This window comes from Hyperolius riggenbachi, chromosome 1 (assembly GCF_040937935.1).
Source record: "Hyperolius riggenbachi isolate aHypRig1 chromosome 1, aHypRig1.pri, whole genome shotgun sequence".
Lineage (NCBI taxonomy): Eukaryota > Metazoa > Chordata > Amphibia > Anura > Hyperoliidae > Hyperolius > Hyperolius riggenbachi.
Window position 1 is genome coordinate 608,054,734 of NC_090646.1, and position 14,847 is coordinate 608,069,580.

Here is a 14,847-nt window from a genome sequence, read left to right on the forward strand (position 1 = left end):
TCCTCCAGGCCGGCCCCCCACTATAAATCCCTAACCCTATTCACATGGGTGTTTCTACCTCATCACCTTTTCCTTCTCTTCGTGTGCACATGGGGTTACTCTGGTAAAAGTGAAGCAGGAAGGAAGGAGGCACATACTTATACGGGGTGGGGGAGGAGTCATTAGGTTTTAATTATTGATGTCATGTGTTTCCTAACAGGTGAACATTGGTGTTCTCTCACTTCTGGGGGGCCGGCCTGGAGGACTATCAGAAATACCTGCTACCGGATACTACCAGGTATTATATCTCATTTTGCCACCTGCCAGCAACCTGTGATCAAACCCATAGCTTCTGAATCATTACCCTATGCTAAAGCTATGTACCCACATCCAATAATTGTCACCCTTCAGGAATCGGGAAACGATCCCTCGGGTGACAATTCGGGAAACTATGCGGTACAGACATATCCCTAGCCTTGATGCTAACGATGTGTTCTGTTGCTATGGAGGGGGGAGAAGGGACAAAATTGGCACACCACAGATCGGCTTCTATTGGTTGGCAGGGGCTTAAAATATGATCGGGGGTCATTAAGGATACGACAAGATGCACCCTTAACGATGTGGCAGCATTCTGAGGAACAACAGTATTGGGCAGGTAGTTATGCTTTGGCTGATCACTGTATTGACTGGAGGTAGAGATATACTATGCTATTAATCATTTTGCCCTGAGTTCTAATTTTAATGTCACTTCCACCCATATGTGATAATCACTGTCCGCTTCAGGTGAACGTAAGTGAAAAATTATTCTCATGCTGTCTTTTATTGTAATCAGAATATCTAGTGTTAAGATTTCCTCCATAGTAGTTTTTTTTCTATTTCAATTTGCCACTGGACTGCCTAGCAGTGAAGCAGGGGAAAAAAGGGGCTCAGAAGCCCTTATGGAAAAAATGACGCATTTAGCAGCATGCAAGAGAAATTTGGGCGCGCGGCAGCTGCCGAAATGTGCCTTTTTTGTGCCACAAATCATGCCTTTTAGAATGGCTGCAATATGCGGCAAAGAAGGTAAAGTTGGGCGCCCGGAGGAACTTTGGTTTTCCGCAAGCCTCTGGCACCGCGATTCTATCGGGTGCCTCTGGACACTGAAATTTCACCCTCTTGCTGCTAATCAGGAACCCAAATTTACCTTTTTTGCTGCATATCGCGACTTTGCGGCAGAGGGAAGGGGAGCTTTGGTGGGAAACGTTTAGGGTTAGATGGGTGGGTCTTAGGATTAGGCACCACTGGGGGGGGAGGGGTCTTAGAGTTATGCTGCGTACACACTGGTGACTACGGTCGTTTGAAACAGCTAATTAACGATCATTCCGCCGACAATCGGAGGAAAAAAACTTTACCCAACCATCATTAACACGAATGACAAAAGAACGACATCGGGAAGATGGAAATATCCAACCTGACGGATCGTATCTACCGACAATCGTTACAAAACTATAGTGTGTACTGACATCGGCCGAGAACGATCGTTATAAGGGCCAATGCGCCTGCGTTGAATTCTGCCCAGCTTCAGTACTTCCTTTGTAGCGCGGACGTAAAGATTGTTACATTGCTCATTTCAATTAAACTTTGTTTTCAAGTTAACAATCATATATTTGTATCTATTATAACTCCATGTCAGTGGTTTTTTTTTTTTATTTTATATAAATATGTACGCAACTTTTCCTTCTGATCGTTCTTTTCTGCGAGAACGATCGTTAAAATGTGTATGATGATCGCTGCATCCCATCGTTGCATTCCAATCTTTCCAATATCGTTCGTCTGGTAACTATCGTTCCTTGCAAACGATAGTTATCGCAAGTGTGTACGTAGCATTAGGCACCACTAGGGGAGGGTTCTGTGTGAGAGTAGCGTTAGGTTGAGCCATAGTAAAATATCAGTAAATATTACAGATATTTTACTATCAAAATCCAGTAGCAGAATATTGCTAATTTTAGCATTATTCTATTAGCGGCAATCCCCTGCGTCTTTTTTTCATGTCATATATGCGCCTAGCAGGTATTGGTTTACTTATCATTATGGGGGGCAGTATTGCTGCATAAGGGCATCACTATCTGGTCATGCAGTAACCAGAGAATTCTACTGTAAATTCACATGAAAAGGTTTAACCAGTAGAGCCCCCAAGAGCTGCAAGAAGACAGCATGTGATTTAACTTGCCAGCACCCATCCTTGACAACCTGCTTTAACCGGAGCTGAACCTTATGCTCCACCCTCACTGTTATGGGTCATGTAATAAAGATGTGCAAAAAATAAACAATGCCATGTGATGTCAAACTCTACACAATAACACACACAGGCAATGTTTACATGTTCACAGTCCATGAAAGTTAAAGTGAAACTTCATCCAGGCTCCTAATAACCCAAATTACCACTTCTCCCCACTTGTATTCATTTTAAAACTTGTCTAAGGCTGCTGATACTTTAAAATAGCTTTTGCAGTCTAGATGGCCTCATCATTCATTAGGGCAACTGGGAGGGTTTGATGTTTCCTATTGAAAAACTGTCAGAGATAGGACTACAGTTCCCATGATCCCTTGCGAGCATTTGCTGCTACAGTAATTACAGTACTGAGAATTAGAGATGTTATTGATATGCTTATAATTCCTGTTTGTATGCAAAAGTGATGCCAATTGTATGAAGCTTAGAAGTTAGTCTAGCAAATGCAATTCCAAGCGGCTGAGTTTGCCTAGGAAGAAGCTTGTATCATCTATGGGAGTTGTAATCTCATTCAGCTAAACTAGTCCAGCACTGTAAGGAGGACTGCTTTTTCAATTTTGAATAGCATTACTTTAAAAAGGAACTGTAGCAAAATATCTATATGACCAAGATGTCTTATGGGAAAATATAAATAAAACTATATAAAAAAAAAAAAAACAGGCAACACTGCAAAAATGTAAACTTATGGTTTGAATTGATCACAAGTTCCCAACTACTCACCACCTACCATCTGCAGCCTCCACATACACCTTGCCCTCTCCCTACAGTCAGAACGAAGCCTCAGGCAGGTCACATGGTATAGGCAGGGTTTTCAAATGTATGCAAACTGACCAGATGTTCCTAACCTCTCTGTAACTGGCCTGTTCTGAAGAATGACATCACTCCCTCAAGTTACCTGTCAGAGCCAGTTCACACTAGGGCACTTTTCAACTTCTGATGTAACAAATGTATCCCTATGGGATCATTCTCACTGCCTTTGTGATTTGCATAAATCGCAATCTCACTGCCTGCAGCATTTTGGGTGCGATTGCGTTGTGATTCTCCTACTATTTGAGTGGGAACCACAAATCACAGTAAAAATGCAAAATTTTGTGCTGCAAAATCGTGATCGCTCCCAGTGTGAGCTAGCCCTATACTTTCACTTGTGTGACTGCATGGTTAAGAAACCACAGTCTGTTAAATAGGATTATTACACACTTCACAGTTCAAAAACGGACTCTTGCAGAAGTCACATGACTCCTGGCGTCAAAAGTGATTACTGCCAGCAATATCAAAGTCTATTCTACTAATGAGGCCGAGTGGCTGTCAATGTAAGGAAGAGAAACGCAGGAGCCATGTAGTTTTGTTAGAGCAACGTGATAGTGTGTCTGTGCCCAAAAGGTGTGTACACAGATTTTGTTTGGCCAATTTTACCACTTTTATGTAGTATGAGAGCTTAATTACACAATCTGTTCATAGTATTCAAGATCTGTTGGCCCTCATGTTACATGGAAGTGGTAAAATTGGCCAATCCAGATTGGATGTATGCAGGGCTGTGGAGCTGGAGCAATTTTTGGGTACCTGGACTCGATGGTTTCATAAACGGAGTCGTCGGATGATATTTGTACCCACTACATAGCCCTGGATTTCCATAGGCAAATTCTTTAAGCTAAAAGTGCTTAGGGTAAGCACACACATATCGGATTTCTCTTTCCGCGTACTATTAGGGCCATGAACAGATTGCGTAGGCAAGCGCTCGTGCTATGTGGAAATTGTAAGTTTGGTCAATCAAAATTGGATGTGCGTATGCACCAATGATGCCTACAGGTGAATTCAATTTTAAGTATATCCATCATACATGATAGAAGCCCCATCTAAACTCATAATTGAATAAAGCAAATTATCAAACCAATTGTGTTGATTAATGTAAATGAGAACTATTACTTTTGGGACTTTTCAAGCTCCAACATTTTTCCAGTTAGCATAGCTGAGGTCTTACAGTTGCTCACTACCCACTTCCTGTTAGTTACAAACTCCTGCCTCCTCATGCACACACATAGTAACTACTGGAATATAGACATACTTGTATACATATATACAGCGTGGTATTCTATTGTTTATTGTTCTTCCTGCTTCCTGGGTGTCACATGGTCATATCCAATTATCCCACTGACAAGTATTTATGAAAGGCTTATGAAACAGGTGTTCTCTGCAGCACGTGGGTTCTACGGACTGGGCAAAATCTGGTTCTATCAGGGGTGGGCAAAATTCTTGACTTGGGGGCCATAATGGGTTCTTAAATTTGACAGAGGGGCCGGACCACCCCCCTTCAAATTGCATCTGCCTTAGTATAAATAGCAAATGTGTTAAGTAGGTTACCCCACCAATAATATAAGTAGCCCCCTGTCCAGTATTAATAGCCGGATGTGCCCCCAGTATTAGGTAGGTCTCCCCCCCCTTCCTGAATATACCATGTCAGGTGAACTGGTTATTAGGTAGGTCTACCCTACCTAATAGGTAGATATCAGATCAATATACATATTAGGTAGGTAGTATGCAGAGTTAGGCGCATGCGGGCTGCAGCATTACCTCTCGACGCGAATCTGTCCTTAACCATCACAGCGGCTCCTCTCTAGGACTCCTCCAGTGGCGACAGCTAAGGACAGATCGGTGGTGAGTAATGCTCTGCAATAGCCAGGTGCTTAACTCTGCAATAGCCAGGTGGAGAGAGGAGGTTTCAGCCCAAACAGTGGGCCTCGAAAAAGTATGAAATTGACAGATACGGCCCACAGTTTGCCCCTCACTGTTATTTATACACTTATCAACATGACTACTACTACAATTTGCTTTGTGCAGTTATGAATTTAGTTGGGATGGACGGGCTATACATTTTAAGAAATGGTCCTATGCTGTCTCAAGGATGATAAAAATGCCTAAACGCCATGCAGTTACGTTAAGATTTGACAAAGCCTTCTGTTAATCTGATCACAACTAATATACGACTGCATGTTTGAAGACTACACAGCTTGTTGTTTCCAAGTATAATAAACACAAATTGATATACTTGCTTAATACACAATAGAGAACAGAAGAGTACCCACTAACACAGCTTATGAGTCTAAACTTTTTCACCAGCGTTGTGCAACAGGAACAAAAAGAACACATAAGCCAGTTCTAGAGCCTTGAATATTAAGGACGTCAGACAAGCTCTGCTTTTAAGGCATGAAGCAATAACATACTGTGAAGTACATTTTTACTATGCCACTAACAAGAAGGAAACCTTGATTTCATACAACACAGCTTTACTTTTGGAAGCCATATGAAAAAAAAAACTAAAGTCCTTGCTTTGTAGGACACGTATAATATTAACAGTTTTACATGCAATGCTCAGTAAGCAACCAGCGATGCTTAATTCAACAGGCGCCTTAAGCAGTGAATGTTTAAATTCTAAGCTGTATTTAAAGCGCACCTGTTACCAGTTAACTGCGGCAGAAGCCATTTTGACCGTTGTGAGAATGCTGCCTAGTCATGGTTTGTATGATGTATATATAACATTAAGAGGGGGGAGTGGCTGTATTGTCAACAGCAACCAGGCACTAATTTCATATTGTGACCTGTACCAGATAAATGGCAGTGGGAGCTTCTGGCAGCACCTCCACATCGGCCCCCACTATGAACGGGCACAGACTGAATATTTACAGTTCAGCCCACAAAACAGCCAATTCCACTTTGCATAGGCAACACTCTACGGCTGTTTTGGGCTCGGATTGTTAATGAAATAAATACTGGGACTGTAGTGTAAACATTAGACTGTTATGAAATAAGTATGAGGCGTTAGCCAGAGTGTTAAGCACAGTAATGTTCACAGTCAGACATTACCAATAATCACAGCAATCTTTTGAGCTAACGGTTGACAAATGATGTTAAGAAGCTTATTTACTGTATATACAGTGATGACTTGTCACACAGCGCCTTTGCTCACCTGCATATTTTAACCATAGGAGCCTCCAAGCTTGAATGTTCTCTTTGCTTATACAAAACAGGAAGTGGTTTTCCAGGTTCCTGTCACATGAGCACTGCCACACCCAACCAGAGCTGCCTGCAGCATTACCGCTTGGTGCTGCTGTGACAGGGACCTTTTGCTTACACTGCCTTTTCTGCCCAATATAACAATTGTGTTTATGCAGTGGGCGCCTCAGGCTAAAATAACAGGTCATACAAGTTGCCTATATGGCATTAGCCATTGAAACAACCCAACTTTCCGTAAGGTGTAACAGATAAACCTAGAAATTAAGACAATTATGAATTGACCACGGATGCTGAAATTTAGGCGACGTCCAGCACACCAGCTGCCACCAGCTGCCTGGAGAGCCAGTCAAGGCCATCATACAGCCCCATACCACTGCGGGCATCACAGCCCTGGATATACCAGCTGCGGCCACAACACAGTTTGTGAAGGCTCAGTAGCTCTGTCATTTCTTCCACAGATAGGGCACCGGCAACATCCTGAAAAACAAAAGAATACCATCAGCTCACCCACAGATAATACAGTCCATATTGCTTACCATATCCACTTGATTGTACACTTCTTTGCATATAGATCAAGGCCCTCATTTTCAAACTGGACCAGAAACACGGGTGGGGACCTTTACTGTGGGCCCCTGTACAATTACCCTCAAACCCCCACCACAAGCCACTTCCAATCAAACTGCTTCTTGTAGGGGATTGCCAACCACAATACATCCCAGAAATACTGGTCCAGTCCTACTCGCAGAGTGCTCATACAGAGGGTGCCGACGTTGGTGCAACTACCTTTCCTCACACCAGCTGCCATAACCAGGGCTGTGGAGTCGGGGTCGTGGAGTCTGAGTCGTGGAGTCGGGGCAATTTTGGGTGCCTGGAGTCGGAGTCGGGAAAAAATGCACCGACTCCGACTCCTAATGAATTTAAACTGTAATTAAAATAGAAAATATGATAAAATGTTCTATTTATCAGATATTAGTCATCATAAATAATTTATACATACAGTAATAGCTGTGCTTAGTCCACAAAAATGAAATAAACCAATCAAAATTAGTTACTTGTGCTGCTTCAATAAAGCAGTCCCTGTATTTTTAAAGTCAGATATACACATCTGATTGTGACTGTATATAGGATGTGTACACAGGAATCTCTTATATATACTAAATAACATCTATGCTGTAAGTATAAAGCCTGATGTGTAGCCGTGTCACTAATAGAGATGGTCAATGAGATGGAAATAATTCTGCATGGATTCTGATTTATGCAAATGTACGCACTCTCTTTGCTCATGAAATCAAATAATTTGATATGTTGTTAAAATTTGGTTTGGTGACTACAAATTAAAGGGTACCTGAGAAGGATGAAAAGAAAAGTTTTATACATAGCTGGTGCTTCTTCCAGCCCCCTTCAGGCTAATCAGTCCCTCGCTGTCCACCTCCACCACATGGATCTTCTGCTATGAATCCTGGTAATTCAGCCAGTCAGCGCAGTCCAGCCGCATGCCGCTTCCACAGCCAGGAGCGTTCTGCACCTGCGCAACAGTGCTGCGCAGGTGTAGTATGCTCCCGGCAGCGGAGTGTGTGCATGCGCACTATGCCAGACTGACTCAAGTACCTGGACTCATAGCAGAAGATCCAGGTGGCGGAGGTGGACAGCGAGAGACTGATTAGCCTGAAGGGGGCTGGAGGAAGCCCCAGGTATATATAAAACTTTAATTTCATCTGTCTCAGGTTTACTTTGTTACACAGTAGTACTATACTCTACATATGCACTCTCCACAGAGCTGCAGGGAATCCACTGAGAATGTTGTGCACATTGAACACAGAGGTGTTGTCTATCACCCATAAACCTGGTTCAGATTGTGCATGAAGAATGTGTAATAGAGGAAAAATCTCCTCATTCTCCTGCAGAGTACCTGCACATCACTCTTACATTTACCCACAGTTACATTGCCTAGGGCCTGATAGATGTTCTTTGTTACGGCCTGTACCTTTTACAAGTACTTTTACCAAGGACTAGTTTTAGTCTATGACTAAAGGGAATAAATATGGCAGTCTCCATATCCTTTTCACTTCAGGTGTCTTTTAAAATTCCTAAGCGTCAGCAGTTAAGAGACGAATTTCATGTTACATACTTTCAATCAACAAGATTGTAATATGCAAATTAGAGGAGTCGAGGAGTCGGAGTCGGTGGAATCCTAAACTGAGGAGTCGGAGTTGGTTGATTTTTGTACCGACTCCACAGCCCTGGCCATAACACCAGACACAAGTTAAAAACAGCTCTCTATATACTGGCAAATTGAGGACTGGAGCACATGGTGGCAGACTGAAGAAGAATGGAATGTATGGTGGCAGTCAGAAGACAGGAGCGTATGGTGGCAGACTAAAGAATGAAGCATATGGTGGCAGACTGAAGAACGGAACGTATGGTGGAAGACTGAAGAACAGAACGTATGGTGGAAGACTGAAGAACAGAACGTATGGTGGAAGACTGAAGAACAGAACGTATGGTGGAAGACTGAAGAACAGAACGTATGGTGGAAGACAGAAGAATAAAGCGTATGGTGGCAGAAAGAAGAGTGGAGCGTATGGTGGCAGACTGAAGAACAGAACGTATGGTGGCAGACTGAAGAACAGGACGTATGGTAGCAGACTGAAGAACAGAACGTATGGTGGCACACTGAAGAACAGAACGTATGGTGGAAGACTGAAGAACAGAACGCATGGTAGCAGACTGAAGAACGGAGCGTATGGTGGCAGACCGAAGAACAGAACGTATGTTGGAAGACTGAAGAACAGAACGTATGGTGGAAGACTGAAGACCAGAACGTATGGTGGCAGACAGAAGAATGGAGCGTATGGTGGAAGACAGAAGAATAAAGCGTATGGTGGCAGAAAGAAGAGTGGAGTGTATGGTGGCAGACAGAAGAATGGAGCGTATGGTGGCAGACAGAAGAACAGAACGTATGGTGGCAGACAGAAGAACAGAACATATGGTGGCAGACAGAAGAATGGAGCATATGGTGGCAGACTGAAGAATGGAGCATATGGTGGCAGACTGAAGAATGGAGCATATGGTGGCAGACTGAAGAATGGAGCATATGGTGGCAGACTGAAGAATGGAGCATATGGTGGCAGACTGAAGAACAGAACATATGGTGGCAAACTGAAGAACGGAGCATACGGTGGCAGACTGAAGAATGGAGCGTACGGTGGCAGACTGAAGAATGGAGCGTATGGTGGCAGACTGAAGACCAGAACGTATGGTGGCAGACTGAAGACCAGAACGTATGGTGGCAGACAGAAGAATGGAGCGTATGGTGGAAGACAGAAGAATAAAGCGTATGGTGGCAGACAGAAGAATAAAGCGTATGGTGGCAGACAGAAGAATGGAGCGTATGGTGGCAGACTAAAGAATGGAGCGTATGGTGGCAGACTGATGAATGGTGGCAGACTGAAGAACAGAACATATGGTGGCAGACAGAAGAACGGAGCGTATGGTAGCAGACAGAAGAATGGAGCGTATGGTGGCAGACTGAAGAACAGAACGTATGGTGGCAGACTGAAGAACAGAACGTATGGTGGCAGACTGAAGAACAGAACGTATGGTGGCAGACTGAAGAACAGAACGTATGGTGGCAGACTGAAGAACAGAACGTATGGTGGCAGACTGAAGAACAGAACGTATGGTGGCAGACAGAAGAACGGAACGTATGGTGGCAGACAGAAGAACGGAACGTATGGTGGCAGACAGAAGAACGGAACGTATGGTGGCAGACTGAAGAACAGAACGTATGGTGGCAGACACAGGAATGGAGCGTATGGTGGCAGACTGAAGAATGGAGCGTATGGTGGCAGACAGAAGAACAGAACGTATGGTGGCAGACTGAAGAATGGAGCGTATGGTGGAAGACTGAAGAAGAGAACATATGGTGGCAGACTAAAGAATGGAGCGTATGGTGGCAGACTGAAGAATGGAGCGTATGGTGGCAGACAGAAGAACAGAACGTATGGTGGCAGACTGAAGAATGGAGCGTATGGTGGAAGACTGAAGAAGAGAACATATGGTGGCAGACTAAAGAATGGAGCGTATGGTGGCAGACTGAAGAACAGAACGTATGGTGGCAGACTGAAGAACAGAACGTATGGTGGCAGACTGAAGAACAGAACGTATGGTGGCAGAAAGAAGAATGGAGCGTATGGTGGAAGACAGAAGAATAACGCGTATGGTGGCAGACTGAAGAATGGAGCGTATGGTGGCAGGCTGAAGAATGGAGCGTATGGTGGCAGACTGATGAATGGTGGCAGACAGAAGAACAGAACGTATGGTGGCAGACAGGAGGATGGAGCGTATGGTGGCAGACTGAAGACCAGAACGTATTGTGGCAGACTGAAGAATGGAGCGTATGGTGGCAGACTGAGGAATGGAGCGTATGGTGGCAGACTGAGGAATGGAGCGTATGGTGGCAGACTGAAGAACACAACGTATGGTGGCAGACAGAGGAATGGAGCGTATGGTGGCAGACTAAAGAACGGAGCCTATGGTGGCAGACTAAAGAACGGAGCCTATGGTGGCAGACTGAAGAACGGAGCCTATGGTGGCAGACTGAAGAACGGAGCCTATGGTGGCAGACTGAAGAACGGAGCCTATGGTGGCAGACTGAAGAACGGAGAGTATGATGGCAGACTGAAGAACGGAGAGTATGATGGCAGACTGAAGAACGGAGAGTATGATGGCAGACTGAAGAACGGAGAGTATGGTGGCAGACTGAAGAACGGAGCGTATGGTGGCAGACTGAAGAATGGGTCACTAGAAGTCACTGTGAAGCACACCGCTATTCAAGGCAAGTGCCGAGATGGCATAGAACTCATTTGCCAAGATGGTCATCTGATTTCCACTGCTTCCCATTACCTGTTTATTTGCGAATATTAACAGCAGAGCATCACGCAGTTCCTTCTCTGTCAGCAGCTTTGCAAGTTCACTGTGGGCCTCTGTGATGCGGTCCCGGTGGCTGCTGTCTATTACAAATACTACAGCTGTGGGGAAAATGCAAAGAACATTAGTGCACATTCCAGTAATCATCTAGCAGGGAACTCAGAGGGTCATTAGACAGCTTATAGCTTCATGAAGCGAGTCTACCCTCCGGGAGTACATGTACATTATGCAGATCATCAGAACACAAGGTGCTCAGTATGAAAACAAGAGGGTCATCCAGAAAGTCAAAGCGGTTTTCATTTATTTAGTTACGGAAAACCTTTATTTTAGACACACTGCTTATTTCTCCACATAATAATTCCAATATTTAAAGAGAGTCTAAAGCCATCTGAAAAAAAACAAACAAAATAATCACCTAAGGAGAAGGAAGGCTCTGGGTCCTATAGAGCCATCCCACTACTCTTACGGCCCCATGCATTCCAGCACTGGATCTCCTGTTAGGAGGCTCCGACCAATAGGTCGGAGACTGCTCTCTGCTGCTGCGGGAGGCTTTGACAATCCTTGGGAAGCCTCCTGAAGCCTCCCGCGGTGGGGGATTTGAACGGGGGATCCTGCGCTGGAATGAGTGGACCGTGAGAGGAACAGGAAGGCTCTATAGGACTTTCCTCTCCTTAGGTGAGTATTTGGTTGTTGTTTTTTTAATGGCTTCAAACTCACTTTATCATATCTTCTTACAAAGATTTAAATCCCTTTGTAGTAGAATCGCACCTATAAGTTTGAGGGATTTGAAGGAGGCAGTTCATGTTAATGCTGCTGACTAAACTGCTACCAGCATTCTGCAGTTGTGTGACAAGCGGTGCAGAGAGAGAAACATTAACCTGACACATGTAAGTTAAACTGCAGTGAAATAATACATTGCATGGTAGATATTTCTGGAAGACCCTCTTTGTTAGGAGAATCATTTTGCAACACGAAATTGGCTTAGAGCTAAATTTTGCCCCATTGTTATGTGAAAAAAGAAAATACATAAGTTAAAATACTAGCTTAAATCAAATAACCTATGTTTTGTACTGTCCAAAGTCTGTTTTTTTTATAATTTATGGAAAAAAAAAGAGAAAACGGTTACTGGCATTACCCATCTTTAGTACCTCTCAAGCCAATCAAAGTAATTTCCTCCCTTGCTCTTTTTTTCTCCTCTGTGTACAGTTGCCAGTCCTCCTACCCGAGTTTACAGACTCTCTTGCTGAGATTCCTGCACAGGCAGACTATGTTTGGACACAGGAATTTCTGAGCTATACTTATCTGGTTTCAGCAGCACCTTATCTTATTAGCCACCTCAGACCAGCAGCTGTCAGCCTCTTACTTTGTCGACGGCAATGGCAAGATTAAGTGCCAGGGGACCTAGGTACAGTGTAACGTATACTACCTGTATCCTCATAAAAAGATAATTGTAAGGCAGGGTCATATAGATGTAGGTTTAGTACACACAATATAGTGGTCTTCAAAATTTTGATTTTTGCAGTTTAATACTGCTGTAACCTCACGACAGACTTACAGGCAGACAATGTACTGCAAAATATACATCAATCATGTGGGGAAAAAAGAAACATAAATGCTACTCTACATTTAGCAAACAAATGGGAATGCTACAATAAGAAAGCACAACAGACAGACAGACACAGAACATATATGTCGCGCTTTTCTCCTGGCGGACTCAAAGCGCCAGAGCTGCAGCCACAAGACGCACTCTATAGGCAGTAGCAGTGTTAGGGAGTCTTGCCCAAGGTCTACTACTGAATAGGTGCTGGTTTACTGAACAGGCAGATCCGAGATTCGAACCCTGGTCTCCTGTGTCAGAGGCAGAGCCCTTACACAACCCAGCCACAATAAAAACACTGACTGTTAAGGATGCGCTTGAAGACTAAGAAAGAGAAAAACTGGTATTGTGGATTTGTTTATGCTGGGACATAAATAAACGAGATATAATAGATGTGGATCTTAAAAGTTGTTCACATTCCTTTTACAGATGATGCATGATCCTTGCAAAGGGGGAAGGTGGCTCTGCTATTATCACTATTGAAAGGTTTTGGGATCTATTACATTTCACCTGTTATTCTGCAATATATCGTAACCAGTGGCTTGCAATTTTTTTGCATTTTTGCATCGAAAATGCCATTTTCGATTTAGCTAAAAGATTTGTGAAAATACAGTTGTGTTCAAAATTATTCAACCCCCAATGCTGTAAAGGGTTTTCGGGAATTTAGTGTACATTTGTAATTGTGTTCAGAATGAAATCTTACAAGGACTTTTTAAAGAACCAAATGCAACTAAAATGACATAAATTGTTTTTGTAATACAGTATTAAATGTTTTTTTTTTGTGTGTGATTTCTTCATTGACACAATTATTCAACCCCTTAAAGACTACCACTCTTAAAGAGAGTCTGAAGCGAGAATAGATCTCGCTTCAGACCTCATAGCTAGCAGGGGCATGCGTGCCCCTGCTAAAACGCCGCTATAGCGCGGCTTAACGGGGGTCCCTGTCCCCCCAAACCCCCTCCGTGCAGCGGGGAAGCGCTTCCTGGTTGGGGCAGGGCTAACCGCCGCAGCCCTGCCCCATGCGCGTCTGTCAGACGCGTATCTCCGCCTCTCCCCCACCCCTCTCAGTCTTCCTTCACTGAGAGGGGCGGGGGAGAGGCGGCGATGCGCGTCTGATAGACGCGCTGGGAGGCAGGGCTGCAGCCGTTAGCCCTGCCTCCAGGAAGGATATCTCCAGCGACCATTTTCCGACCAACATTTGCGGGGGGTGGGTTGGGGGTGAAGGGACCCCCGTTAAGCCGCGGGATAGCGGCGTTTTAGCAGGGGCACACGTGCCCCTGCTATATATAAGACCTGAAGCGAGATTTAGTCTCGCTTCAGTGTCTCTTTAAAGGGATCCAAGCAGCTCTTGGCTTCAAATAGCTGCAAGGGCTGCCATTGTTCAGAAGCTCACTCCCCTGCTGTTTTACAACTGCTATTATCCAGGTTAGGTGTGAAATTCTTCAACTGTAACTGATGTTTTCTGTTTGAAGTACAATGGGGGTTTGTTTGTGGTCAATTAAGTCTAAAGAGGTGATTTCTTATCTGTCTTCCACCATCTCCTGCTCAGGGACCTCAGGTCCTCTGCGGACTGACAAAGTGGCTAATTTAACCCTTAGATGTAAAAAATGAGGTAAAATTAAAGTTCTTTTTTAATAATAAACCACAATTTTAGAATGCATTTCTAATTTGCTATAGAGCTGCCCTGGGTGTTAAAAATGATGCTCGGTTCACTTTAAGAACAGAGGTTCATTCAAGTGTTTTCGATCAGGTATTGAAAACACCTGTGGATGTTAACGAGCAGCAATCAAGCATAATAAGCACCAATTAGGCAGATTTAAAAATGACTGATACTCTGCTCCTTCTAGACATTTACTGGTGTGTTTACAAACATGGCAAAGTCAACAGAATGGTCCAGGAAGACAAGAGAAGATATTTCTCTTCACAGGAAGGGCAATGGCTATAAAGAGATAGCAAAGATGTTAAACATACCAAGAGACACCATAGGAAGCATCATTCGTAAATTCAAGGCAAAGGGCACTGTTGAAACGCTACCTGGCCGTGGCAGAAAGAAGATGCTGACTTC

The 14,847-nt window shown here is 43.9% G+C and overlaps 1 protein-coding gene across 1 annotated transcript in view; it reads right to left on the minus strand.

Annotated features, from left to right (window-relative positions):
- Positions 1-280: 280 nt before the first annotated feature.
- TRIM23 (tripartite motif containing 23) overlaps positions 281-14,847 on the minus strand; it is a 38,557-nt gene continuing 23,990 nt past the window's right edge. The window contains exons 10-11 of the mRNA XM_068249874.1: positions 11,162-11,286; positions 281-6,733 (exon numbers count right to left, since the gene is read on the minus strand). Coding sequence (XP_068105975.1) covers positions 6,554-6,733; positions 11,162-11,286 — 305 coding nt within the window. The 3' untranslated portion in view covers positions 281-6,553. The remainder of the gene's footprint in view (positions 6,734-11,161; positions 11,287-14,847) is intronic.